Source organism: Caretta caretta, chromosome 21, assembly GCF_965140235.1.
Source record: "Caretta caretta isolate rCarCar2 chromosome 21, rCarCar1.hap1, whole genome shotgun sequence".
NCBI lineage: Eukaryota > Metazoa > Chordata > Testudines > Cheloniidae > Caretta > Caretta caretta.
The window spans coordinates 6,819,286-6,844,458 of NC_134226.1; the positions used below are offsets into that span (position 1 = coordinate 6,819,286).

Below are 25,173 nucleotides of genomic sequence, written 5' to 3' on the forward strand. Positions count from 1 at the left end.
AGACTGGCTAGGGAACAGCCCTGCATGCAACACCTGTTTTACAGGGCACAAGAAAACACATATTGGGTGAAATGTAGCCCTGTGCAGAGTCACAACAGAAGGCCTCTCCATCCCTTAAGTCCACGCAGTGGGATGTAGGGAGTCCAAAGATCTTGTGCATATGGGTGAGTTTTGCCCTAATGGAATAACAGAGCAGCTGCTACTGGGGCAACTTGTGTGATGCTCAGGTGTGAGTCAAAGCAGCAGGTGGGTGACGGCTTACTTCTGCTATTAAACCCGTCCCTGGTGCTGGTGGCCAGGGAGAGCAAGGGGCATTGGGTTGCTTCCTCTAGGGGTGGGGTACGGAATTTTCTCTTCCAAGGCTGATGTAATTTTTTTGGTCCCTTCTTGCTGCGAAGCTGGATTCGTAAAGGAGGCTAAGGTGTAATAAAGAAACTCTTGGCTCTGCTTACACATCACTGATTTATTGGCTTAGCAGCCTGGCTGTTTTACTGATGAAACCTTGTGGTGCCCTCTCCTGGTACATGGACAGAAAATCACATACACAGTTTCAGAAAAGAACAGAGTGATGGAGGAAGCAGAAATTAGCACAAACTGAAGGCGGGCTCGATTCCAGTTCCTTGTAGCACACCATGGCAACATTCAAACCAGTACAAAGATTGGCTTTGTTAGCCAAGCCATCCAGATGAGAGAATTGGGGCAAAACATTTCTGAGACGTAACCAAAGCAATCTACTAGGTGGGAAAATGACTCAAGAACAAGACAGACCCTTAAAAAGCAATTACACTGGAAGACACTTTAAAAAATGACCAGCCTTCTCTAGACCCATTGGGACAATGCAAGACCTAAAGAAAAACCTCAGTTCAGGGAAACGTAGCTCAGATAATAAATATATTAAAGCAGTGGCTCTCAACCTTTCCAGACTACTGTACCCCTTTCAGGAGTCTGATTTGCCCCCAAGTTTCACTTCACTTAAAAATTACTTGCTTACAAAATCAGACATTAAAATACAGTATCACAGCACACTAGTACTGAAACATTGCTGACTTTCTCATTTTTACTCTATATTTATAAAAGAAATCAGTTGGAATGTAAATATTGCACTGACACTTCAGTGTATCATATATAGACCAGTATAAGCAAGTCAGTGTCTGTATGAAATTGTAGTTTGTACTGACTTCACGGGGCTTTTTATGTAGCCTGTTGTACAACTAAGCAAATACCTAGATACTTTGATGTACCCCCTGGAAAACCTCTGTGTACCCTCAGGGGTACGTGCACCCCGGCCAAGAACCACTGTATTAAACCAAGTACTGAAATGCAGCACTGAACGTGTGCAGGGAGCCCTTCTGAAATTATTTAACTTAACCTTCCAGTCTAGACACGTTGCTGGAGTATGACCAGCTGGACTCATTAATACACAGAAGCAGAGATGGCCTCAAACAACATGAGCAACTATTCTGCAGCATCCTCAATAAACTAATATTGCAATGCCTGACCGGCACCAGCATAACCCATCCCAAGAAATAGCTCTGTGATCTTGGTGCTGTAAAGAAACCACTAATTTGTCAAAGACACCTAAGGTCATTTAAAATTGAATAGGGGTTGGATGGCCAACTATCTTCAGGCTCTTTTGAAACCCTCCATGTAGATTGATAAAACTATCCAATGTGAGCTGTAGCTCACGAAAGCTCATGCTCAAATAAATTGGTTAGTCTCTAAGGTGCCACAAGTACTCCTTTTCTTTTTATCTGACAATATAATTCAACCCTCTCTGTTGTAAAGAAGTGAAGTTCAGGGCCCAGATTTGTCAGCAAATCGTTACAATGATTCAGGCAAAATCAAGGCACTGAAGAAAAAAATAAATCAAAATGAAAGCTTGATCGTCACGTATATGATCGCCCCCATGTGTCAACAAATCTAACAGCCTGAGCAGCAGAGCAAACAACCAAGAAAGGCTCATAGCATTAGAACCACAGCGACAACACAAAGGGAACCACAAATTTGAAACAACAAGCTAGACTGCTACAGCTCCTTTCACAAAATGATCCTGTTCGTGGGTTATCTCACGGCAGTGAAATGTGCAAAGCCTTCACCAAATACAAAATCAATTGCCATACACGGGAGGTGGAAAGCACAGACTGAACCTATGAGAAGCGCAGGTGTGGAACCCATGTGACAAAGGAGGGACTGAGATAGAGAAGTGCTTCCCAGTGTCTGGAATGGACACAGGCTCAAACCCAAAACACCATTCTTGAGAAAACCGTACCTACCTCTGCCAGAGACCTGCAAACTCTGTCTCTTTTACACCCTGGCAGCACTCGTGCAGCTTGTCCTGTCAGCAAAGTGCGACTGAAATGAAAGACTCTTTCAAAATCCATTTACTCAGGAGTCATTAACTGTTCCTACCTGCTAGAACATGATATTTAACTTCTGGAGAAACCTGGGCTATTCCCAGCATAAATTAAGGGAGGAAATGGAACACGGTGGTAAACTGCAGGAGGAATAAAAGCAGTATCGCCTCAGGAGGACCAAGCTGGCGATCTGATAAACCAGGATACAAGTCAACACAGTATTGTGAGCTTCCAGGAGAGAACATGCTCGGCCATGCCACGAGGAGAAGAAAGGATGAAGGTTTCATGAGGGTGTGTTGAGGAACATGTGAGCTGTTGGATGGCAAGAGAAAAGGTTAGCTGAAGACTAGGCAGGAGTCCACTGCAACAAATTTGTAGACCTGGATATGACCCTTGCTTCTGCATATGGACACTTCGCAGAGGGTTTCAAAACCATTGTGTCATATCCAGATGGGTTTTTTTTAAATTCCCCGCATGGGACATTTCCTTTTTAGAAAAAAGGGAGTTAGGTCCAGATCCTCAAAGGTATTTAGGCTCCTAACTTCCATCAAAATCAATCATCTTTGAGGATCTGGGCCTTAGAGTGAAAATAAGTGACAAGACAAGGAGTCCCATGAGAAGGGACTGAGGGAAACAATAGCTTCTGCAACAAGCCCAGCCCCACAGTCTACAGGCAGTGTAAATAGAGGGGAAGAGCAATCTGGACTCTTTGGTTCTTTGGTTTGGTGCTGCTCTGCCACTAATTCACTGTGTTACTTTAACAAGTCATCACACTTGTGGGCACAGATGGTAGTTAGGTGCCATCCTCTCCCCGAAAGTCGCTACGCTTAAGGCTAGGCCTTTGAATATCTCCCCTTAAATCAGGCTCTAGTATTTTTCCCCCTTCACTTGAATTCCCAGCTTTGCCTGTTGCTAATGTCTCTGTCTGATTTAAGGCCTCTTTGGAGTGCGAAGCAGGAGGAATTCCTTTCTCAAGTCAAGTCCTAGCAGGTGTACAAAACTGCTCCAGTGCAGAGGATTGTATGGTCAGCGCTTTGATGGAGGATGCTCCAGAAATGTCAAATATGATGGAATCTGTGCATCCCCCACATGCCTGCATGAAGAATGTTATTAATCGATTATTATATCTTATAATTATTCTGGACTGGGGGAGCCTGGATCCCAGCGTCCCTAGTGATTGAGCCTGTCCTTAAGGACTTCTGTTCAAACAATAAAACGACCACGGGGGGCTAGCCTATGGAGGCCCTCCCCTACCTGGACCTGGGGACTTAGGCATTGTGACTCCCTGGAACAGCCTTTGTCCCACACACCTGGAGCTAGATTTTTAAAGGTATTTGAGGTGCCTAAAAGTGCAGCTAGGTGCCCAGTGGCATTTAAAGTCCATGTTAGGCACTGCAGGTGCTTTTGAAAATTACACCACATGCTGATCAGCACCTTTAGGTGCCTACATGCCTTTGCAAAGCTGGCCTTTCACTGCCCCTTAATGGCGGATAAAGAACCAGTACTTAAGGACCATATTATTATCCTTAAATAACCAGTATTCCTTAATTAACCTCTTCACTATTGTCCTTTAGTTATGGTGGCATTGCTTCAGCCTCTAATTACGATTAACCGCTGGTTATTCACTATTATCTCTGAATTGTGAATTAATCCTCACCTCGTGGCTGCTGGGGGGATTGTTAAACTTCTAATCATGCGGATGATTGTTCTGCAGCCCTTAATTATTAAACGCGATTATTAGTTATTCGACACCATGGTTTGAGTATTGGCCTGCTAAAAGCAGGGTTGTGAGTTCAGTCCTTGAGGGGGCCATTTAGGGATCTGGGGCAGAAATTGGGGATTGGTCCTGCTTTGAGCAGGGGGTTGGACTAGATGACCTCCTGAGGTCCCTTCCAAGCCAGATATTCTATGATCTATGACCCCCCAAACCCCCATGAGTGATGACCCCTCAATGGTCCTATTTTTATGAAATACCCCTCGAGAAACACGCCCCCCCCCCGCCAGCTGCAGCGAGTGGGGCTCAGCACAGAGGCGGCTCCCTCCGGCTGCGGGCCAGGCGAGCCCCAGCGGCCGCGCACCAATGGGGCGGCGGGGAGCGAGCCGAGCCCTCGGCGGGGCGGGGCGGCGGCTCCGGCTGGAGCTTCCCCGCGTCATGTGAGCGAGCGGAGCTGGCGGTGCCCGCATGGAAGGGGGCAGCGGGCTGGTAAGAGGCGCGCAGCCGGGAAGGGGGCGTCGCTGCGGGGGCAGAGAAGGAGCGTTGGGGGGGGGCGGTTCTGAGCTGCCAGGGGGTTCCCGGGGCAGGGCGGATGCCCGGTTTGGGAGGGGAAGGGGGTTGCGGATGTTTTCACTTCTTCCAGCGCGGTGGTTTAAAGAAGAATATTTAGCTCCCCTAAATTCCCTGTCGTTCCCCCCCGCCGGAGAAGTGGGCGGGCTCCAGTGATTCTCGGCTACTTGTCTGTGGTCTTCTCTCTCCCCCCCCCCCCAATGCAGCCAGGGACCCGGGAGGCAGGGCCCCCCCCCCAATGCAGCCAGGGACCCGGGAGGCAGCCCCCCCCCCCCAATGCAGCCAGGGACCCGGGAGGCAGGCCCCCCCCCCAATGCAGCCAGGGACCCGGGAGGCAGGCCCCCCCCCAATGCAGCCAGGGACCCGGGAGGCAGGCCCCCCCCCCCCAATGCAGCCAGGGACCCGGGAGGCAGGCCCCCCCCCCCAATGCAGCCAGGGACCCGGGAGGCAGGCCCCCCCCCCCAATGCAGCCAGGGACCCGGGAGGCAGGCCCCCCCCCCCAATGCAGCCAGGGACCCGGGAGGCAGGCCCCCCCCCCCAATGCAGCCAGGGACCCGGGAGGCAGGCCCCCCCCCCCCCAATGCAGCCAGGGACCCGGGAGGCAGGCCCCCCCCCCCCAATGCAGCCAGGGACCCGGGAGGCAGGCCCCCCCCCCCAATGCAGCCAGGGACCCGGGAGGCAGGCCCCCCCCCCCCAATGCAGCCAGGGACCCGGGAGGCAGGCCCCCCCCCCCCAATGCAGCCAGGGACCCGGGAGGCAGGCCCCCCCCCCCAATGCAGCCAGGGACCCGGGAGGCAGGCCCCCCCCCCCAATGCAGCCAGGGACCCGGGAGGCAGGCCCCCCCCCCCAATGCAGCCAGGGACCCGGGAGGCAGGCCCCCCCCCCCAATGCAGCCAGGGACCCGGGAGGCAGGCCCCCCCCCCCAATGCAGCCAGGGACCCGGGAGGCAGGCGCCCCCCCCCCCAATGCAGCCAGGGACCCGGGAGGCAGGCGCCCCCCCCCCAATGCAGCCAGGGACCCGGGAGGCAGGCGCCCCCCCCCCCAATGCAGCCAGGGACCCGGGAGGCAGGCGCCCCCCCCCCCCAATGCAGCCAGGGACCCGGGAGGCAGGCCCCCCCCCCCAATGCAGCCAGGGACCCGGGAGGCAGGCCCCCCCCCCCCCAATGCAGCCAGGGACCCGGGAGGCAGGCCCCCCCCCCCCAATGCAGCCAGGGACCCGGGAGGCAGGCCCCCCCCCCAATGCAGCCAGGGACCCGGGAGGCAGGCCCCCCCCCCCCAATGCAGCCAGGGACCCGGGAGGCAGGCCCCCCCCCCCAATGCAGCCAGGGACCCGGGAGGCAGGCCCCCCCCCCCAATGCAGCCAGGGACCCGGGAGGCAGGCCCCCCCCCCCAATGCAGCCAGGGACCCGGGAGGCAGGGCCCCCCCCCCCCAATGCAGCCAGGGACCCGGGAGGCAGGGCCCCCCCCCAATGCAGCCAGGGACCCGGGAGGCAGGGCCCCCCCCCCAATGCAGCCAGGGACCCGGGAGGCAGGCCCCCCCCCCCAATGCAGCCAGGGACCCGGGAGGCAGGGCCCCCCCATTAGACCCTGGGGAAAAGCCCCCGCCTCCGCTGGGAGCGGAGGGTGGAGAAACGGAGCCGCCACATGTGTGACTCTCTGCCCCGCGGGGGCTGTTCCCGCACGCCCTGTGCTCCGGGGGGGAGAGAATGGGAGCCGGGCGGGGGATGCCGGCAGGCCGGCCGCGTTCACACGGGGCTGGCTGGCTGGGGAGAGGCTCCGGCAGGGGAATACCCGGGGCTCTGCCGCGGGCAGGCTGATGAAAGCGCTTCTCAGGGCGCGGGGAGGGGAGTTGGGTTTTGTGGGGCCGGTGCAGGCCGAGGGTGCTCGTGCAGAGACCCCCGGGCTGGGCTTTGAAGGCTCCCCGGGATTGACAGGCTGAAGCCCTGGCGTTTCCCAGCCGAATGGCTGCTGTGTGCTTGGCGTCACGTGGGGAGGCATTCCGGAGTGGAACTCAGTCCGGGCGCCCTCGGCTTGCAGGGGGAGGCGCCCTATCGCGGGCGCCCAGACCAGCCGGTTGACAGAAGATCTGGCCATTCAGGCGTGCCCGGAGGGAGGGACCGCCCCTTGCCATGAATGATGGTGGCTAGAGGAAGCAGGGAAGTTGCATGGTAAGCCGGGAAGTGGCATTAAGGCCATTTGGTGTTGCAGCGTGTTCTTGCGGCTTGTGCATGCTTCCTTTGCGGCCCCTGTCCTTGTGAGCTGCGGGCAGCATATGGAGCCGGCCACTAAGTCATGTGAAAAGGAAAGGCGGACTTGTGGCACCTTAGAGACGAACACATTTATTTGAGCATGAGCTTTCGTGAGCTACAGATCACTTCATCGGATGCATTTAATAAGTCATGTGAGACTCCAGCTCATGGCAATCACCAGAGATCCATGTGGCACCCAGCCTGTGCTTTACTGCTAGTAATACCCCACCTCTCATCCAACGGTCTGGAAGCACTTTACAAAGCACTCCTCAGCCTTGTAACTCCTTGTGAGGTAGGGCAGTTTTATTAGCCCCCTTTCGCAGAGAGGCAGACTGAGGCAGAGAGAGAAGTGATTTGTCAGAAGTCACTGAGGTGCAGAGAGTAAAGTGGCTTGCAAGATCGCACAGGATGTGCGTGGCTGAGCTAGGGATAGAATCCAGATCTGAGTCGCAGTCCCATATTTCAGTCGTCTTTTTCCTTCGCCTCAAGTAAGTCTAATCCGTTTTGTGGACCCATTCTACCTGGGATTCAGTTGGGAGCAGTTATCTCCTTGTTCTCATTTTTGTAGAGCCGCTTTTGCATGCTAATGCCTGTGCATGCTCACTAGCCCTTGACTATTATATCTGTGGGCATTTCTGTATCTGCTGTTTCCATGGTATCTGGTCACGGATGATGATGCTGCAAATGCCTTAGTATCATAATTATTTATCATTTTATTTTGCAGTAGCTCAGAGGTCCCAGTGCTCTGGACCCTGTTCAAACCTAGTAAATTACAGTCCTTGCCCCCAAAGAGTTGATACAGTCATTTGCCATTTTGATATTTTAAAAACAAGGAGCAGGAATGCGCTGTACTGATTAGCGCAGGAGGTTGGAAGTGAGGACTTCTGGGTTCTGTTCCCAGCTCTTGCCTGTTGTGTGACCTTCGGCAAATCACTTTACCTCTTTGTGCCTTGGCTGCCTATCTGTGAATTCAGCATATTTACCTACTTCCCAGGGTCGCTGGGAGACTTAAAATGCTTTTAGATCCTCCCATAACAAAAGGTGCTGTAGAGAGACAAGGTGGGGGAGGGAATATCTTTGATTGGACTACTTCTGTTGGTGAGAGAGACGAGCTTTCAGCTACACAGAGCTCTTCCTGAAGAGCTTGTCTCTCTCCCCAGCAGAAGTTGGTTCAATGAAAGATATGACCTCACCCGTGTTCTCTCTCTAATATCCTGGGACCGACATGGCTACAACAACACTGCAAACAAAAGGTGCTGTAGAAACACAAACTAATGTCTAAAGAGCTAACCTAGTCCAGCGATACGCTTCCGTGAAAGCTGGCTTAGGTTTTTTTACACATGACGTGTCTGTTAACTCTTGAATGTTGTCGTCCATGTAGATTGATACTGTGAATTTTAGTTAAACCTGCAAAAATCTAAAAAATGCTTCCAGTAGGCAAGATGCTGTCATTGACCCCTGGCAAATCTGGAGCGTGTCTGTCTTAAGTACTTACTTGGCCCCATTGATCTGAGCATCTTATGACTTTCTTAATGTTTTCCTCACAACATCCCTGTGAAGTAGGGCCCTGCTAAGGGGAAGTGAGACACAGAGAGACGAAATGACTTGTCCAAGATCTCACAGAGAGTCTGGCAGAGCAGGGAATTGAACTCGGGCCTTCTGAGTCCCAGACTAGTGTTCTAATGGCTGGTTCTAATAGTCACAGGGTCCCTCCTGTGACTATGCTTCTTAGCTGTCTTTCTCATTAGTGGAGAGCTCAAGAACAAGAGTCAGCTCACCCAGACTGTGCAAACTGGTCCCTGCCATCTCCCCAAGGAGAGCAGTGCTGGCAGGTTTCAGGGAAGAACTGCCTTTTGAGGGGAGAGTGGAAGGAGGTTAAGGAAGGTGCATGGTGTGTGGAGAGGGGGAGGCTGTTGTAAATGTAGCCAGCAGCCTGAAAGGAGTAGATCTGAGGAGGGATGGAGAGGCAAATATCTGGATTGAGACGAGGGGGAGGGAACGGGGTTTGGGGGGAGGATGAAAGGGGAGCAGAGCTATAGGCAGAGTTGGGGCTGTGTAGAGCCTTTAAGTTCAAACTCCTCATCTTCACCTACATGTGGGAGGAAAGTTGGAAGCCCAGTGTAGGGATCTGAAGATGGGGTGAGACAGATATGGCCCAATGCCACCTCTTGCCTCACATGCACCTTCTGGCTTCTGTTCATTGTGAATTGTCCAGGCAGGAGATGCAAAGTCATGCCAAGGACAGAACCGTGTTGCGAAAGGCCTTGAGCAATTTTAGGGTCTTTGTCCTACATTTTTCCCTTGGCAGATCATGAACTAAGTCAGGTGCTTTTTTTATTTTTAAGGCAGGGCTTGCTGAAACTGGAAAGCTCCTCAGAATCTGCCCTTCCTGACCATAAGGAACCTGGGGAGATGGCACTAGCAAGGACTGGCCCAACTGGTTTGGACAGCTCTGAAGGAATCCCATGCATTTGCTTACTCATGGGGAAAACTAAGAGCTCACAAATGGCTCTAGCATGGGCTTCCTTTCTCTCTTAAACTCTCTCCTTGCTCCTTTTTAATTATCTTAGATTTTATCTCCTGAATCACCTCCCCTCCTAGTCAGGCCTAAGCAAACCACTTCCCATCCCATGTGCTATTGCATACCATCCGCCTGGCAACTGCAGTGATTGTTGAAACAGAAGAGCGATATCAGGAAAGTGTTTCATGCATGTGAAGGTGACTGCTAATGCAAATTATGGAAACAAGGAAAAAAGCCTATATCAGGTGACAGTCTGGTTCTCTGCAGACCACTTAGGTAGAAATAACTGGGACGTGTGTTTGAGCAACAGAGCAATTTAAAAACAAAACCAAACCCAACAGTGACTTGTGTGTAATCAAATTGTTCCTAGGTGTTTGCACTCGTAAATAATCTCCTTGGTGTCACTCCTTTGCAGGTGGGCTAACGCTGTCCCCGCAATATCAGGACTACCAGCTGTACTGCTGCCCAGCTGAATTGTTACACTGGCTTCCTACCCAGTCAGTTTAACATCTTTCCGTGCAGAAGGGACGCTAGTCAACAAATGGTCTCTCTCAATTGCAGCGAGTTGCTCCCTGCTTCAGACCCCCTGGCCCTCCCAGCTGGCGCCTCTTGGCTAGACAGCAACGCCGATGCTGGTAAGACAAAGATGCCGTCTGCTGTTCTGCCGGGAGACTGCGATGCAGGAGCATCCGACCCTCCGGATGGCTCCAGCCTTCTCCTTTGCCATGGCAGCTACCCTTCGCAAGACGCCCGCCTCCTGGTGTCCAAGGTAAAGAAAGAAGGCGAGAAATCCCAAGCCACCCTCTATGAGGCTCATCTGAAACTGCCCGACTTCTGCACCGACCTCTCTAGAGATTTCACCCCCACCCTTGAGGAGATTGAGGAGTTCCTGAAGGAGAAGATGGAGCTCCTCAAGGATGAGTTGAGCGAGAAACAGCCCGTCAGAGGGAAGCTGGAGATCAAGTCGGAGATCAACCTGGGGAGCCCTGGGGAGCAGCCTACGCCCAGGGTGGCTCTGGAAGGGGGTGCGTTGAGCTCTGCCAAGGCCGCGGAGGCAGCCGGTGCTGCGGGCCAGACAGTGGGTGTTGGGAGCATCCCTATTATCCTACAGATCCAGCCCATCCAAGTGAACAGTGGGAGCCCCCCACCGCAGAGCGCTGTGGACGGCATCAGGGTGGCCCAGTTGCTGGTCAGCGTGCAAGGACAAAGCCTGACCTTTGTCCCTCAGGCTGCCCAGCCCCCCGTGACTGTCTTGGACCAAAAGTACGTCAAAATAGCCCCCCTGCCCCTCGCTCTGAGGCCAGTGGCGCTAGGGAATGTGAGGGGGGTTGAGGCTGGCCCCAAGTTCCAGAAGGTCTCCCCTTCTGTCATCCGGGTCCACAAGTGCACACACCCTGGGTGCAGCAAGATGTACACCAAGAGCTCCCACCTCAAAGCACACTTCCGGCGCCACACTGGAGAGAAGCCCTACACCTGCACCTGGCCCAACTGCGGCTGGAGGTGGGTGTGTAAGCGCGGCAGCCTGGCGCTAAGGTTGCCTTTCCATTGGCTGCCAGGCAGCCAAGCCATTGACTGCCTCCTGCAGGATCTGGCCTGTGCATGCGTTTATAAGGACTAGCGCCAGTCTGGTAGGGCCTGCTTTTCTCAAGTGCTCGGAACCCACAGTTGGGATTAGGTTTTCAGAAGAGCTCAGCATCCAGCATGCTTAGGGCTGTGGGTGCTGAGCTCTTGGAAATCTGTCCCGTCTGGCCCTGGCAGATCATGACCTCTTTTTGAAAATCACACAATTCTGCTTACCCTCTTGCAGCTTCCTGTGCATTTGCAAGATGATTGACTCAGCAGTTGTCTTGTCCCTTTAAATAGCTGGCATTGTCTGCTCTTCAAAGGTATGCAACATCCTCTGCTAGCTCTAACGCTCTTGAGAGAGCTGATTCTAAAACCTCACCGTCTCTTCACTCTAGCAGTGTTTTCTGGCACTGGGTCCTGGACTCGCAAATCCAAGACTTCCAAGTGTAAATTGTCAGGCCGTGGCTTCCCCAAGCTGTTCATATGCTGACTGGTTTAACTGAGATCGTAACTTTTAAAGCAGCAGGAGAGTTTTAACTAGAAGTAATGACAGGTTTCAGAGGAACAGCCGTGTTAGTCTGTATTCGCAAAAAGAAAAGGAGTACTTGTGGCACCTTAGAGACTAACCAATTTATTTGAGCATGAGCTTTCGTGAGCTACAGCTCATCTGTTGAAGTGAGCTGTAGCTCACGAAAGCTCATGCTCAAATAAATTGGTTAGTCTCTAAGGTGCCACAAGTACTCCTTTTCTTTTAACTAGAAGTAAGTTGCCCTTGTGTGATTCAGTTTTTACAGGTTTCAGAGGAACAGCCGTGTTAGTCTGTATTCGCAAAAAGAAAAGGAGTACTTTACAGTAAATTCTAGAAAGCAGAGCTTTGAGGAAGGCTGGGATAGAAAGACCTGTCAGGACATTTAGGTTAAACTTTCAAAAACACCTAAGTCCCATTGAAAGTGATTTAAATGGTTTGGCTCCTAAATCACTCAGGTGTGTTTGAAAATGTTACTCCTAGTCTATTCCCTGGCCAGTGCAGGGTTGTTTCCAGAACTTGCTTCCTATAATTTGTCCACTTATAAATGTCTCATCTATTGGATTGCCCATTGCTTCCCTTAGGAACTTGTCAATCAAATCACACACGGTTTTAAAAAAACAAAAACAAAAAACCTCCTGATTAATTTGCTGCTCATGGCTAGGCTAGAAAATAAGCCAGTGTTTCTCACTCCACATTCTTTTAGTATGTTTCAGCCATATGGAAAAACCCTTTTGTCTAACGCTTCTACCATATGTGTGAGCTTCTCAGAGCTAGAACAGGGAGTGGATCCGCTCCTTGTGGGCGTTCTCCAGTTATAGTTGTAAACATGAAGCATCACCGTGATATCGCATCAGTTCTGAGGCTTTGTAATGCAGATGCTGCCAAACCTAAGCTTGTGCAAGTCCAGTTCTGCAGCAAACCTTAGTGCTGATGGTGCCTGAGGATTTGGATTTCTGTGTGCCCAGTTTAGGGTGGAAGAAAGAGGGTGCTGGAGAAATTGGGTGGGGATTTGAATGCACTTAAAGAGCTTTCTTGAGAGGTTAAGCTGATCTATTTCATCTGTGGAATTAAGGAGCTAAGTAGATGGATCTATCCAGGTACCATAGTGGAAGAGGGCCATGTGAGTATCTGGATTTTTCAGTAACATGCTGCAGGATGGAAACTTTGAGCCTAGAACTGTGAAATTGGTGTACGTAGCCTTCACACCTGGAGTTCACTGTTTAAACTGGTCCAAGGAGCAGATGTCTGTCCCCGGATTGGAATGTAGCGCACAGGCTGATAGTGATGGGAAGTTGCTGGCTGTTGATCGTTTGAGAAATGAACTCATGTCACAGTTTAGCGGGGGAGCCAGTGTCCCCCATCAGACGAACCAACGCTGCTCTTTATTGGGAAGCCAGGGATTGAGTGGTAATGCAGAGTGAGCTCCTGGAAGTGGTCCCACTAATTCAGGGCTGGGACTCGCTGCTGGGAAAGAGTGCTCTGAGCCTGTGCCATGGGTGAGGAGAAGAACCTTTATGAAAGAGACTGGCCTGACAGCCCCAGAGTCCTTCGTTTACAGAGCAAGTGTCCCCATAGCACTGAGCCTCGACCCTGCCCTGAGCGACTGCCTCCAAGCCTGAGGGCAGCTCATTGTCCCTGGCTCCATTCAACCTCACAGCCAAGACTTCCAGCAAGGGGGTAACTGGGGCCAGTTGTAGGGGAGGCTTGATGGTGTGGCCACAGGGAACTGTAGTGAGACTGCTAAAATCAGCCTGGCCGCTGAACTGCTGCCAGAGGGTAAGGACTGGCTTTCGGTCACTGCTGCCCTGGGCTGGCTCTGAAGTGGTGACCTAGAGGTGCAAAGCAGTGTACCCCATTCCCAGTCCCTGGGTCCATCCAGTCCCCAGGGGTTTCCAGGCTCTTTGAGGGGAGAGCGGGTTCAGCTCCACACTCCCATGCCCCAGGGGGTGTGTCACTGTAACAAAGCACTGAGGGACAGAAGTGTGTGGTGGGGGAGGAGGGGGGGCGGCTTCCTGGAGCAGGGAGAAATCAGCCTGGCTGTATTAGATGGTAGGCAGCATTTTCCTGAGCTGACGGGCAGGTGCCGCCATATCTGTTCTTCAGCTTTCCCTGCCTTCCAAGGCTCCTGGCTGGGAACAGTCTGACCGAGGGAAGCATCCTAGTCCCCTGCCATGGGGATGGCTGAGTGTGGGCATTTCTTCAGAAACACTTGGTGTTGAGTCTGGGGTTATTTCTAATTAGCCCAGTCTGGGAGGAGAGCAGACACAGGTCAGCCCATCCTAACTGGGATGAAATTCTTGCTGTTGCTGTGGCCTTGTTCCCAGCCACAAAATTGAGACAACTGTCCAAATTCATCTCTGGTGCCAATCCACCCACATCAGTGGTTGAAATTACACCAGGGATCACTTGGCCCAGTATGTGTTTATAGCAAAAGGGGGAAATGCCAGGTATGTGCTGTGGTTGTGAAAGGAGGAACTGGGAAACCTGTAGTAAGTACATGGACTTCAGGCAAGCTGCACTCACCCCTGTGCCTTTATGGGGGTTGTATTTCACAAGGGAGCTGCAGTTTCATTCATGTCTGCAGAGCTCGTAGGTGGAAAGCGCTGAGCAAATGCCAAGTATTACTTTGGCCAAGAAGATGTTTTCATTCGACCCCTTTGGTGTGTGCTACTTCTGTCTCTCCAGGTGCTTACCTGATCCTCATCACTGTAGTATTCAAGCATCTCTCACTCACCAGTTCCCTCACAGGGGTGTATAATCCACATTTTATAGATGGGATGCTGAGGGCTGGTCTGCGCTACAAAGTTAGGTTGGCTTAACTATATCGCTCAGGGCTGTGAAAAATTGCATGCCCTGTGTGATGGATTTAAGCTGACCTAAGTCCCAGTGTAGGCACCACTAGGTCAGTGGAAGAGTTCTTCCGTCAATGCAGTTGATGCCTTATGGAGAGGTAGATTTACTGTGGCAACAGAAGAACCCCCTCGCTGTAATAAGTGTCTACACTACAGCTGTGCCACTGCAGGGTTTCTGGTGTAGGCATACCATTAGAGACTAAGGGACTTGCCCAAGGTCACACAGAGAGTCTGTGGCAGAGATGGGACTTGACCCCAGGTGTCCTGAGTCTCAGTTCTACCCCCTAGGCCTTCCTTCTTACCCCTTCCTAATTCCCACAGTCCTCTTCTGCTCTGTTCCGGTTTGGCCCTGGTAGCCTCAGGGAATGGCAATCCTCTCCTAGGTTAGCTAGTAGTAAATGTGCAGCCAAAGGAACCCAACATGCTTCCCTTCTCCCGGCAGGTTTTCCCGGTCGGATGAGCTCTCTCGCCACAAGCGCTCCCACTCCGGCGTCAAGCCCTACCAGTGTCTGACCTGTGAAAAGAAGTTTGCCCGCAGTGACCACTTATCCAAACACATGAAGATCCACAGGGGCCAGCGCAGCCGGACAGCTCAAGGCAGCGGCAGCCGTTAACCCTTTCCTCCCTGCCTTGTGGAACTGGGGTGCAATCCAGCAGAGCTGGATAGTGAACACACAGGGGTGGTTTTTTTGTTCAGAGGGGAAAAATTTTTTTTGTACCAACTGGAGAAAATCCCAAGTCTACCTCTACTCATGGGTGCCTTATGGTCAGGACTTGTCTCTTCTACTACTGTGCCACTTGTAAATTCACATGATGGGCACCTGAGCTAATTAGGGCCATGTGTGGGAGGATGGCCTCACCAAAGGGCTTCGGTGAGTGAATGGGTGTTGTCTGTTTAGGTAATTCGAATGCTTCTGTCACTGTACTATCTACCTGATATGAGTGGGAGCTAACTGGTTAATAGCACTTCTTTCTTAGTCAGTATCCTGACTTGCAGCCCCCATAGCAGGGAGGATATACATGCAGCAAGTCAGACCAGTGTCCCAGCCGTCCATGGGCAGCCATCTTGGGGGGGAAAGCCAAAAGGGATCTTGCCTGAGCCAATGAAGACCTGTGCTTGGAGTCTTGGCTGGAGAGATGCTTACAGATTGTACAGTGGGTATGGAAACGGACTGCCTCTTGATGTGTCCCTGTCTCTGATCTCTTACCCCCCGCCCCCCATCCTCCCAGTGTGTGCTGCTCATCACTGATGTCTGCAGGATTGACAAGGCTGATGTCCTTCTCTGTTAAATATTCTTCGTTAATCATGTACAGAGCCAGGGTAAACTCCCAAGATGTCCCTGAGAAGGTGATGCTGATGCACTTACTGTGTCTTCAGTCATATGTGGCAAAAGCTTAGCTGGGTCCTTGCGCATGTCCTTGCTTTGTCTGGTTCCACTAACAAAAAAGCAAGGAGCCTGCTAGCTGCTTGTGGAGTCCTAAAGTGCAACCTACCCCCCACCATGTTCTGCTGAGGTGGAGCCGGAGCGTGGCCTGCTGGCTCCTGAAGTCTGCAGGCTGCCCCTCCGTGTCAAAGATCAGGGTGTCTGCATTCTGTTCCTGTGTGTACAAATCCCATGCAGCTCTCAGGCTTCTTGCAGGTTGCTAGTGTGGCCCACAGGCCCAGCATTGGTGACACCTTGCTCCAACAGCTGCCTCTGCGGGCATTGCACCCAGCCCTGAGGCTGGAAAGGGCAGGGAACAGCTGTAGGTACAGGGACTCTTAAACAGTGGGCAGGTCTTCACAGCATCTTACCAAAGGGTTTGTCTGTCATTGCTGTTGGCATCTGTGTTCCCAGCTTTATAGTTACAACTCTGCTGTCAAAAAACCCCACAATTACCTTTGTAATAATCTGTTCAATAGTCCTTTTTTGTATTAAAGTGCCTGTAACATACTTCTAACAGCAGCCCGACTAGCCTGTTAATGGGATAGTAGAATAGTGTGTCCGGTCATCCCGTAGTGACTGAAGCTGTCGGCCTCTCTGGTCCTCCAGGGGCACATTGTGCAAGGCACTGTCCAAACAGAACAGAGGCAGTCCTTGTCCCAAACAGTTTACAATGCAAGTAATTATGTAAGTAGGGAATTGTTTCCTCTAAGCGGAAAGTATTCCTCAAGTGTGACGACTCGAAGGAGCACTACTGCTTCCCCAAAGAAGAAATACTGCTAAAAATGAGGGTTGGGGGTTGGTTCTTTATCTAAAAAGCATGCCAGCAGCTGAACAAAGGCCTTTGGCAAATTTCCAGAAATGGTGGAGCGGGAAATTGACTTGTATGTTACCCAGCTGCAAGAGCTACAGCTTGAACTAACCAAGGCTAATTGATCTTGGGTTGGCTTTCCAGAGAGCTGAAATGTGTAAGAAACAGAGTCTGCAACACCTGCATTGCCCGGTTTCCTAATCTGTAGGGGGAGGGGGTTATGACAGAAATGGGTGGAGCTGCAGTATTGGAATCCAGAGCCGACCTTTCCCCAAAGCTCCAGGAGGTCTGGCTCTGAAGATCTTGTTCAGGCTCACCCCTAGTTTATAACTGGAGGGGGGGGGGAAATAATTGAGGAGTAAACTCTGCTTCAGCTGGGTCCCTCTCCAGTGTGCCTAAATGGGAATATTTAAAGCTGCAGCCTGATGCAGGTTCTAATGAGGTGCTTGGCTAGAATTCTGTGCTTTGTAGTAGCCTTGGGGAAGCCAGTGTGCTTCTCTGTGTAACTTTCCCAGTGCTCCTCCACCCTGCCCTGGATTGATGTGACCAGAAGCCAAAAAGAACTCCCCAAGTTCAATGCATGCAGTAATGAAGTTTTAATTCTGAGCCAGAGACAGGTATGTGAGAATCTATTTTTGTTTTGTTTTGTTGGGGTTTTTGGTCTAGCTGGTTATTCAATTCATACCCTCTTTCCTTCAGGGCACCTTTTTCAGGCCCCCTGCCAGCATGATTCATGCCAGTCTTGCTCTTCTTTCAGTCCCTTTCGCTGTTCTAACCTGGCCCCAAACCATTTTACAGCACAGTCTGTTCCTTTTGAATCTGCCCCACCTGCTTTCCCCTCTTGGCCTTCAGAATACAAAGGCCAACTGTAGTTTGTGAATCCAGTGCTTTGGGACTGTGGGCAAAGAGGGGCTAGTTAGCAGTATCTGGGCCACGGTTCAGTTCTCCGATCTTTTATTTGCTAAGTGGAATTTGTATGTTCCACTCTTGTCCCCAGCATGGAGTCCCCCGGGGTGGCCATTGGGCTGGGTGTGGAATGGGGAGAGCAGGGCAATAGAGACTTTCAGTATGGCTGACCTGCCATGTGGCTCCTACCAAAGAGAACTTGACTAGGGTGGGGAGGGCGTGCATTTCCTTTCATCAAATGCCTTGGGCACAAATTTGTTGTGAAATATTTGTCTTACCTGTCTCCTTAGGGGGTGCTTTTAATAAATGGCTTGGAAGGTTTGCTGGCACTTCTGTAATTACCTCTTTTCTCTGCTACTGTCAGGTGTTAACCTTCATACTGTAATGCTCCTCAGTGAACAAAGGATATCCCTGTACAGTGACGGGGGATGAGGAGTGGGACTCTTCTGTCTTTCCTTTTGTTGAAGTACACTAGTGTCACCAACTGATACCTTTGATTTCTTTTTATCCCAGTATAAGCATGGCTCTGGGAGTTGGGATTCATGGTTTCCAATCCCGGCTCTGATGTTGAGACTCTGCTGTTAGGCAAGTCAGGGAAATCTGTGCCTCAGTTTCCCCATTTGTACTGTGGAAATAGTACTAGTTGTACAGTGCTTGGGAGACGAGGGCTTTGAGAGTGCTAAACATTTTTCTAGGCAAAGAAGTAGCTGTGGGAGCCACAAGGGTACTAATAATGAAAGCAGGGATGATCGCATTTGTGTGCATGTGTAGAACTTTATAAAATGCTTTTCACGCTGTGCCTTTGGTTGCGGGCACAGCAAAACTTGTGTGCAAAGCCCTAGCGCTCTGCACGCAACTGATGCTGCTGCGGAAGTCCCTGGCCTATGGTTCGCACAGCACTTGCTGGTGGAAAATGGAGAGTTGATTGGTGCTGGTTGCACCCTCTTTCCATATGAGAGGAACCAAACCCGTGTGGGTGAGAACTGTGAGCCTGGTTTTATGGCACCTTTGGAAAGAGAGACTCCATGTATGTTTGTAGCAGCTGGGTCTGCTTGTGGTTTTGCCCCAGGAAATTGATAAAGCTGGGCGTTAATGGGGATTCTTCTTCGATGGTGCCTTTCATCCTTGAAGGGATTGGCACATATTAAGCCTCACAAGACCCCATCAGTGGGTAAGTAGAATGCCTGTTATAGAGGGGTAAATTGAGGTCCCTCAGAGGTTGTGGAAGGAGGCAGTGGAAGAGCTTGGAATGGATCCCCAGAAATCTTGTCTCCACAGCTCTAGCCATGAAAGTTCTCCTGCTGAATAAATGTCTGTTGTGTAATACCAACACCCTCCGTGTAATTCAGGGCACTCCCCACCTACTTTCTCCTCTACCTACAGTTCTGGGCGGGCAATAGGAACCAGCTTGCGGCAGCAAGCAAGCTGGAGTCTGTGCTTTCGAAGGAGAGCAGGGTCACGTGGGGCTGGACAGGGCCTAGCACACTGGGGACCGCTGGGATACAGGCAGTCATTCACAGTAGCTACAGCAGCTGAGTGTTCTTCTGTTTTGCAGCCAGCTGGGCCAGATCCTTTCTCTGCCCTGCCTCCTTGAGAGGCCCATAAGAAACAAAAAGGTCAGACTGGTTAACATGAAACAAGTGGAAGAGAACATTTCCAGCAGTATCTGCAAGACTTTAACCCTCAAGTGGCTCAATACAGTTCCTTGGGCTTCTGAGCCCGGGGAGCGTGTCCACACCGCAATCGGCGTGTCACTGCAGCACATGCTGACGTACTAAAGCTAGTTGGGATCTGTACAAGCTTGCTGGGGGCTCTGGGTACGCGCTTGAGCAGCTGGCTCCTCGGCTGCCTGTGGTGCTGTGGCTTCCCTGCTGCTGTTGGACCTAGCTAGATCAAAGGTCACTTGAGTGTGGCTACTAGTGCTGCAGTCACACCTCTGATCGCAGTGGAGACGTGCTGGGACTTCAATCTCTGTCCCTTCCCCAGTTGTTTGCTTGTGTCACAGGAGCAACAGGCAGTGTGAATCACCCCCCGAATGCAGTCAGGGCTGAGCATTAAACCCTATGCTTCTTCCTAAAGGGTGTATAGTAGCCTCATGCTGCAGCCCACGTGACTTCTCAGCTGATACACCTGCTCCCATCTCACCGCTGTCGTCTCTGAGTGGACAGCTGGCAGGTCTCTGAGCTAAAGGAAGCCCTGGCCTGGAGAGAGGTTAAGGACATGGCAAAGTTTAAAGAAGAACATAGCTAGACTAAAACATCTGGCTTGATGTGACTCAGACTTGCTGCTTGAACTAAACCATTTGCCAAGTAGAATCGTGTCTGTCTTTAATTAAGCTCTGTTAAAGGACAGAGCAATTCTCCATCAACTGGAGATTAGGGAGCATTCTCCCCTGTCCATCACTTGCTCCACTGTGCTTTGCTGTTACAATTCAATAGGACCCCAAGCAAATGTTCACCCAGCTGTGGGTAAGTAATGACCCCTAGTTCACCCAGCTGTGGGTAAGTACCATGCTGTCTGCATGATTGCCCCATGTTCTGAGGGGCTGGTGCTCTCTCTCAATGTACTCAATTTAAATCAAGGTCAGTCTAGGCGAAGCCCTAGGAAGCACTGTAGGGAGTAATGGTGCAATAGCCAGGGCATGGACTAGCTGGGACCTGATATCGGTCTCACCAAGACTTTTAGTAATGACTAGTGATTTTTGGGGGGGGAGGGTGACTCCTTAAAGGAACCTGAATCTCCGAAGGACGTTGGGTGCTCAATACTGAAAACCAGGCCCCTTTTAAAATGTCCCAAAATCGGCCACCCAAAATCACTAGTCATTTTTGAAAACTTTGGCCTTCTCTCTCTCTCTCCCCGCACCCTCGCCGCCACCTGCAGCTTCAGGGCTTCCTGTACCAGAAACCTGACCATACCACAATATCTTCCCCCTTCTATTTCAAGCAGTGGGTTTCGTGCACAAGCAAGGCTCTGAAATTAGACTATTGGTATGAGTCAAGTGGCCGGTGCGAGTACCGATCTTGTCACATTTTCAGCAATGCTGAGTGCGCCAGAGGGCTGCTTGATTTGTCTGGGAGTAGGAGCAATGCTGGAAGTGTGACTAGGTTTTTTTTTGTGTGGCTCTATGACCTTCCTGAGTGACGCAGTATATGTTGTAGGGAAAACACTGCTGAGATGGTGAGTGTGGGATGAACACCCTGCTTAGTCTAGAAGGGGTTAACGAGGCTGGGAAGGGGCTAACTAACAGGACAGATCAGAGCTGAGGGGAAACAAGTGGGAAGAGAAGAAATAAGGTGGGGAAGGAAAAGGACATGGGGGATGGAGGGGAGAGACAAAGGTCTGGTCTACACCTTAGGTTGACCTAGCTACATTGATTGGGGTGTAAGAAATTAACAGTAGTATAGATATTCAAGAGTTTCACATCCCAGGTGGTATTCAGGAGTTAGCTAGAGCTGGTGGAAGTGGCATTTTCATCTGGCTCCCTCTTTCTGGGCCAGTCTGGTCAGGATATTTCTCTGGATTAGGATGGAGGAAGTCTGGGGTCCCAGGAGATAGCGAGAGTGGCAGCTATGATGGGGAAACTTTTCTCCCCCAAGTCTTTAAGTACCTAAAGAGAGAGTGATGAGTGGAACAGCCATTTGCCTTCATTATTTTGTCCACCAGTTAGGCTTAGTTTGACACCAATTTTGGCTCACTGATTTTTGGTTCCACACTTTTCTTGTTCACCAAGAACGATCTTAACATAGTCCTTGAGTTATATCAGTAGCCCTCTTGTTTGGACTAGTTCAGTCTGTCTTGCTTTTGCACTTCATTTGTTGTTATAGGTGAGTGTGATGTTCTGTGAATTTCCGCTCACAGCTGAGCTCACAATTAGGGTATATGTGTAGGCTGAGTTATCCCAACAGGGGTTGTCATTGTCTTGAGTGGATCCAACTGCCTCGTACTCGTGGAAGGCATCTCTAACCCTGCCATGGAAGATTAATTTGCATTAATGTGCAGGATTAATTCTGTGTGACTGAAAATATTAATGTGGTATGATCTTAGTGCAGCACTAACTGCTCAGGGGCCTAGTTAGTCATAGAGCAGATGCAGCATGAGCAGCAGCAGTGCAAGCTTCACCTCTGTTGCCCCCCTTCCAAGGGCCTTAGCCCTGCCCTGGTTGGGCGCCTTTTGTAGAGGCAGAGACTTGAGTGCTATTCCCCACTCTGCCACTGACTTCTGCGTGACCTTGGGCCAGTCACTTCACCCCTCGGTTTCCCCTCCTACCATGTCTGTCTTGTCCATTTAGACTGTAAGTTCTTTAGGAGCAGGGACTCTCTTGTTGTATGTTTGCATCCGTCACAGGGGGTCCTGATCTCTCTAAGACCTCTGGGTGCTATTGTAATACAATAACATCAGTGAGAGAGGAGTGCAGCCTCCTTGGCTTCTGCTGAAACTACCAACATATGGGCCAGTTGGGAGAGTGGCTTTTTGATGCCGACTGCAGTAAAATTTGGCTTTTTAAACTATCCTTGCCTGGATCATCTTTGTCTCTGCTTTGGTGCTGCTTGTTGCAGTCTTGATGGCCTCAGGCACCAAATAGGATTGCTTTAGTTTTCAACACAACTTATTTTGGAGCAAAGTGGCAAAACTGTGGTAGGTTCTGAAAATAGTGGGGACAGGAGCTGCCATCTCTTCAGGGTGCCACCTTCAGACCCTGAGTCGTGGCTGCCATGTCTCCAGATATTTATGGAAACAACCTGACTCTTGACCACGTATAGGGTTGCCAATTTTGGTTGGACTTATTCCTGGAGGTGCCATCCCATGACATAGTCTTTAATTAAAGATTCATCTTTAATTCCTGGAGTGATGGCAACTCTAGACCACGCTATCCGAAGCCCTGCAGTATAGAGGCTTTCGAGGCACTTAAGATGCATTCTGAAGTATCTTTGGGAAACATGTTTGCCAAGTGATGTCATAATATTGCATCACCCCGTGAACTCAAGATGCTATGACCTGCAACTTGAAGGATGAAGTTTTATGAAGGTGGCCACTTGGCATCCAGAGTTCACCTGAAGTAGGAAGTTGAGCCCTAACTATAGGTAATAGCGTCACAAGGCATCTCGGCCATTGTCCTGCAAGCCGCATTGGAAGATTATCAGAATCCAGCTAGAATAGGGTTTCTTGCTATGAATCTTGACCACTTGATGACTAGCACCATCTAGTCCCCATGCACAAACTAGCACCCCTGGTTGTGATCCTTAGAACAAACCCACAAACCAACTGAAACTTTCTACTTACAGTCACCAGCTTGCTGTGGTGGAACTGAAAGTTCCATGTCATGCTTTCTGTGCTATTGAGAGTTTTATGCAGAACTCAACACCTTTGTGTGTCCGACTGAGTAGCTTGCAACAACATGCCCGCACAAGTGCACAGGAGGACTGGCAGAGGTGAGAAAGGGATCCTGTGATATCTTGAGAGGCACAGCATAGCGAAGTTAGCATTTGTAGCTTTGCGCTTCAATAAATATCTTTGTGCCTTAGAAAAATCTCTAAGACTTTGATCCAGGAAAGCACTTAAGCACAGGCTTAAAGTTAAGGATGACGTAAATGTGTGCTACTCTTTGAGAGAGAAACTAGAGCATTGTAAAACACACCACAAAACCAAAGCAACCCAAACCCTTACTGTTAATGAGACTGTTTTTTTTTTTTCCTCCCTTTACTTGGGACTGTGGTGGTTGCTAGTAAGGTATGAAACTCTTAGGGTCATTCAGAAAATTGCCAGATATGCAGATTTTCAGCTCACTTGTTCGAGTCAGCTGCTGAGTTCAAAGCTGTTTTAAAAGAGCACTGTTGAATTATGGAACAGGCTAGGGCTGAAGTGCCTGACCTGCTTTTGCATAATGTGTTGGCTACCCCCACATCTACGAGTCTCCCTCAACCAGCCCAGCCGAAGATCATAGGGTTGTGAAGTCAGGAACTTGCTGTGAGATTTCTGATATGCCAATGCTTTTCAAAAACTTTTTTTTTCCTTGCAGTGATCTTACTGGATTTTGTCTTTCTAGAATTGCTCTTTGGGACAGGAACTACTATGTACTCTCTATACAAAGCCTTCCACAAAGGGGCCCCAACCATGCCAGTATAAATCTTTAACCATTAAACTGTTTTTACTCCTTTTAAGCTTCTCTGCATATTTTTTTTTAAACTCTGCCTTGTTCCCTGCTCTGCCTTGTTTTGCCTCCCCCCCCCCCCCCAGTCTCATCTAAACAGGACACTAACCCAGTAATATCCAAGTCACTCATGAATGTGATGAAAAGTTCCTGACATTTCTTCCCCCCACAGATCCAGATTGTTTGTGCACATAATGTCACTGATAGTTATTTTTTTGGGGGGACTTATGCTCCTTCCTTCTAACATTATTCACTCTCTGAGTGTATTCTGCTAATCAACCCTGATCCTATTTTATGCTGCTAAAAATTGTGAGTAACTCTAGTGAAGTCAATAGAATTGCGTGGAGATAGATCAGAACTGGGCCTGTTTTTGATTTTTATGTGGCAATCGTGTGTGTGGTGCCCAGCACTTAAGTGCCCAATCAGGGTCTCTCTGTGCTACTGCAGTACAAACTAATAATGAATTGACTTAGGGACTGTTTCTGATTTCACTGGTGTAAATCAAGGATAACTCCACTGAAGTAAGCGGAGTCCAGCTAGCCCCCCACTCCATAGCACAGTGGCAAGCAGAAGTTACAGTGCCAGCAGATGTTGAGTGGGTCATGGTACATTTCAGAACAAACTTTGACTCTCTCCTTTCTTTACTTGACTTTCTAATATAGCTGGGTTTGGGGAAAAAGAACTAGAAAAGATTGAGTCCAGCATCTCCATGTTCCACCATGCAACTGACTTGCCAGGCACAGTATTAGGATCCCATTTCTGTTCATGTGACCCTACTGTCTTGGGTGTATGTGATGAGATCAGTTTCCAGGAGCTAGGATCTGTATTTAATGTACAGTTCTAGTAGGTTTGTTGGCTATTTCTGCTCTTACGAAAGATTAACCTTCAGCACCAATCGCTGAGGTTACAAACTGGCAGCAGTTAGCCATGCTTGATGCTGTACAAGCAAATGAGGGGTTACAGTCCCCGCCTTCAGGAACTCACAAGGTAAGGGTTCCAATTTTGCAGACCTTACATTTGTGAATAATCTAATGGAGCTCATGAGGAATTCAGTTGATTTCAGGAGAACCGCTCCCCACTGAGGGTGTAGTCTCCTAACTTCCCTTTTAAAGGAATGGTGTGTTAATAAAAATGGAGTCTCAGGGTACCTAAAAGCAGTGCATGTTCCAGTACCATAGGTTGAGTGAACCATATACAAGATACAGGAACAGAAAGCTGTCTAGAGAGAGGTTGGGGAACCTGATATTCTTGCATAAGGAATAGATTTCTGTGGGGTTTTAAAAAAATTTATTTATTATGTAATATAGTGACTCTACTGCTCCAAGCTCTACTGTGTTTCCTAATGACCAAAAAGAACCAGTGTCATTCCTCAGTGAGGAAATATTTTGCTTATAAACCTCTCTCAGTAGCACAGACAGTGACTTTCAAAAGCAGAGAGCAGTGAAGAGAGAGAGTTAGTGAGAAAAGTGACACTGTCTGATGGTAGCTCCTAGCTTTAGCAAGATTCCCCTCTCTGGCTCAGGGCCTGA

At 50.2% G+C, this 25,173-nt stretch overlaps 1 protein-coding gene across 3 annotated transcripts in view; it reads left to right on the forward strand.

Annotated features, from left to right (window-relative positions):
- LOC125625126 (Krueppel-like factor 15) overlaps positions 1-16,296 on the forward strand; it is a 33,665-nt gene extending 17,369 nt beyond the window's left edge. Inside the window, exons 1-3 of one of the 3 annotated variants that reach the window (XM_048826794.2) lie at positions 4,452-4,557; positions 9,824-10,908; positions 14,798-16,296. In XM_048826794.2, coding sequence (XP_048682751.2) covers positions 9,950-10,908; positions 14,798-14,969 — 1,131 coding nt within the window. In that variant the 5' untranslated portion in view covers positions 4,452-4,557; positions 9,824-9,949 and the 3' untranslated portion in view covers positions 14,970-16,296. Of the gene's footprint in view, positions 1-4,451; positions 4,558-6,374; positions 6,807-9,823; positions 10,909-14,797 lie in introns of those variants that run through there. The other 2 variants (XM_075122113.1, XM_075122114.1) reach the window with 2 other exon arrangements.
- Positions 16,297-25,173: the final 8,877 nt, after the last annotated feature.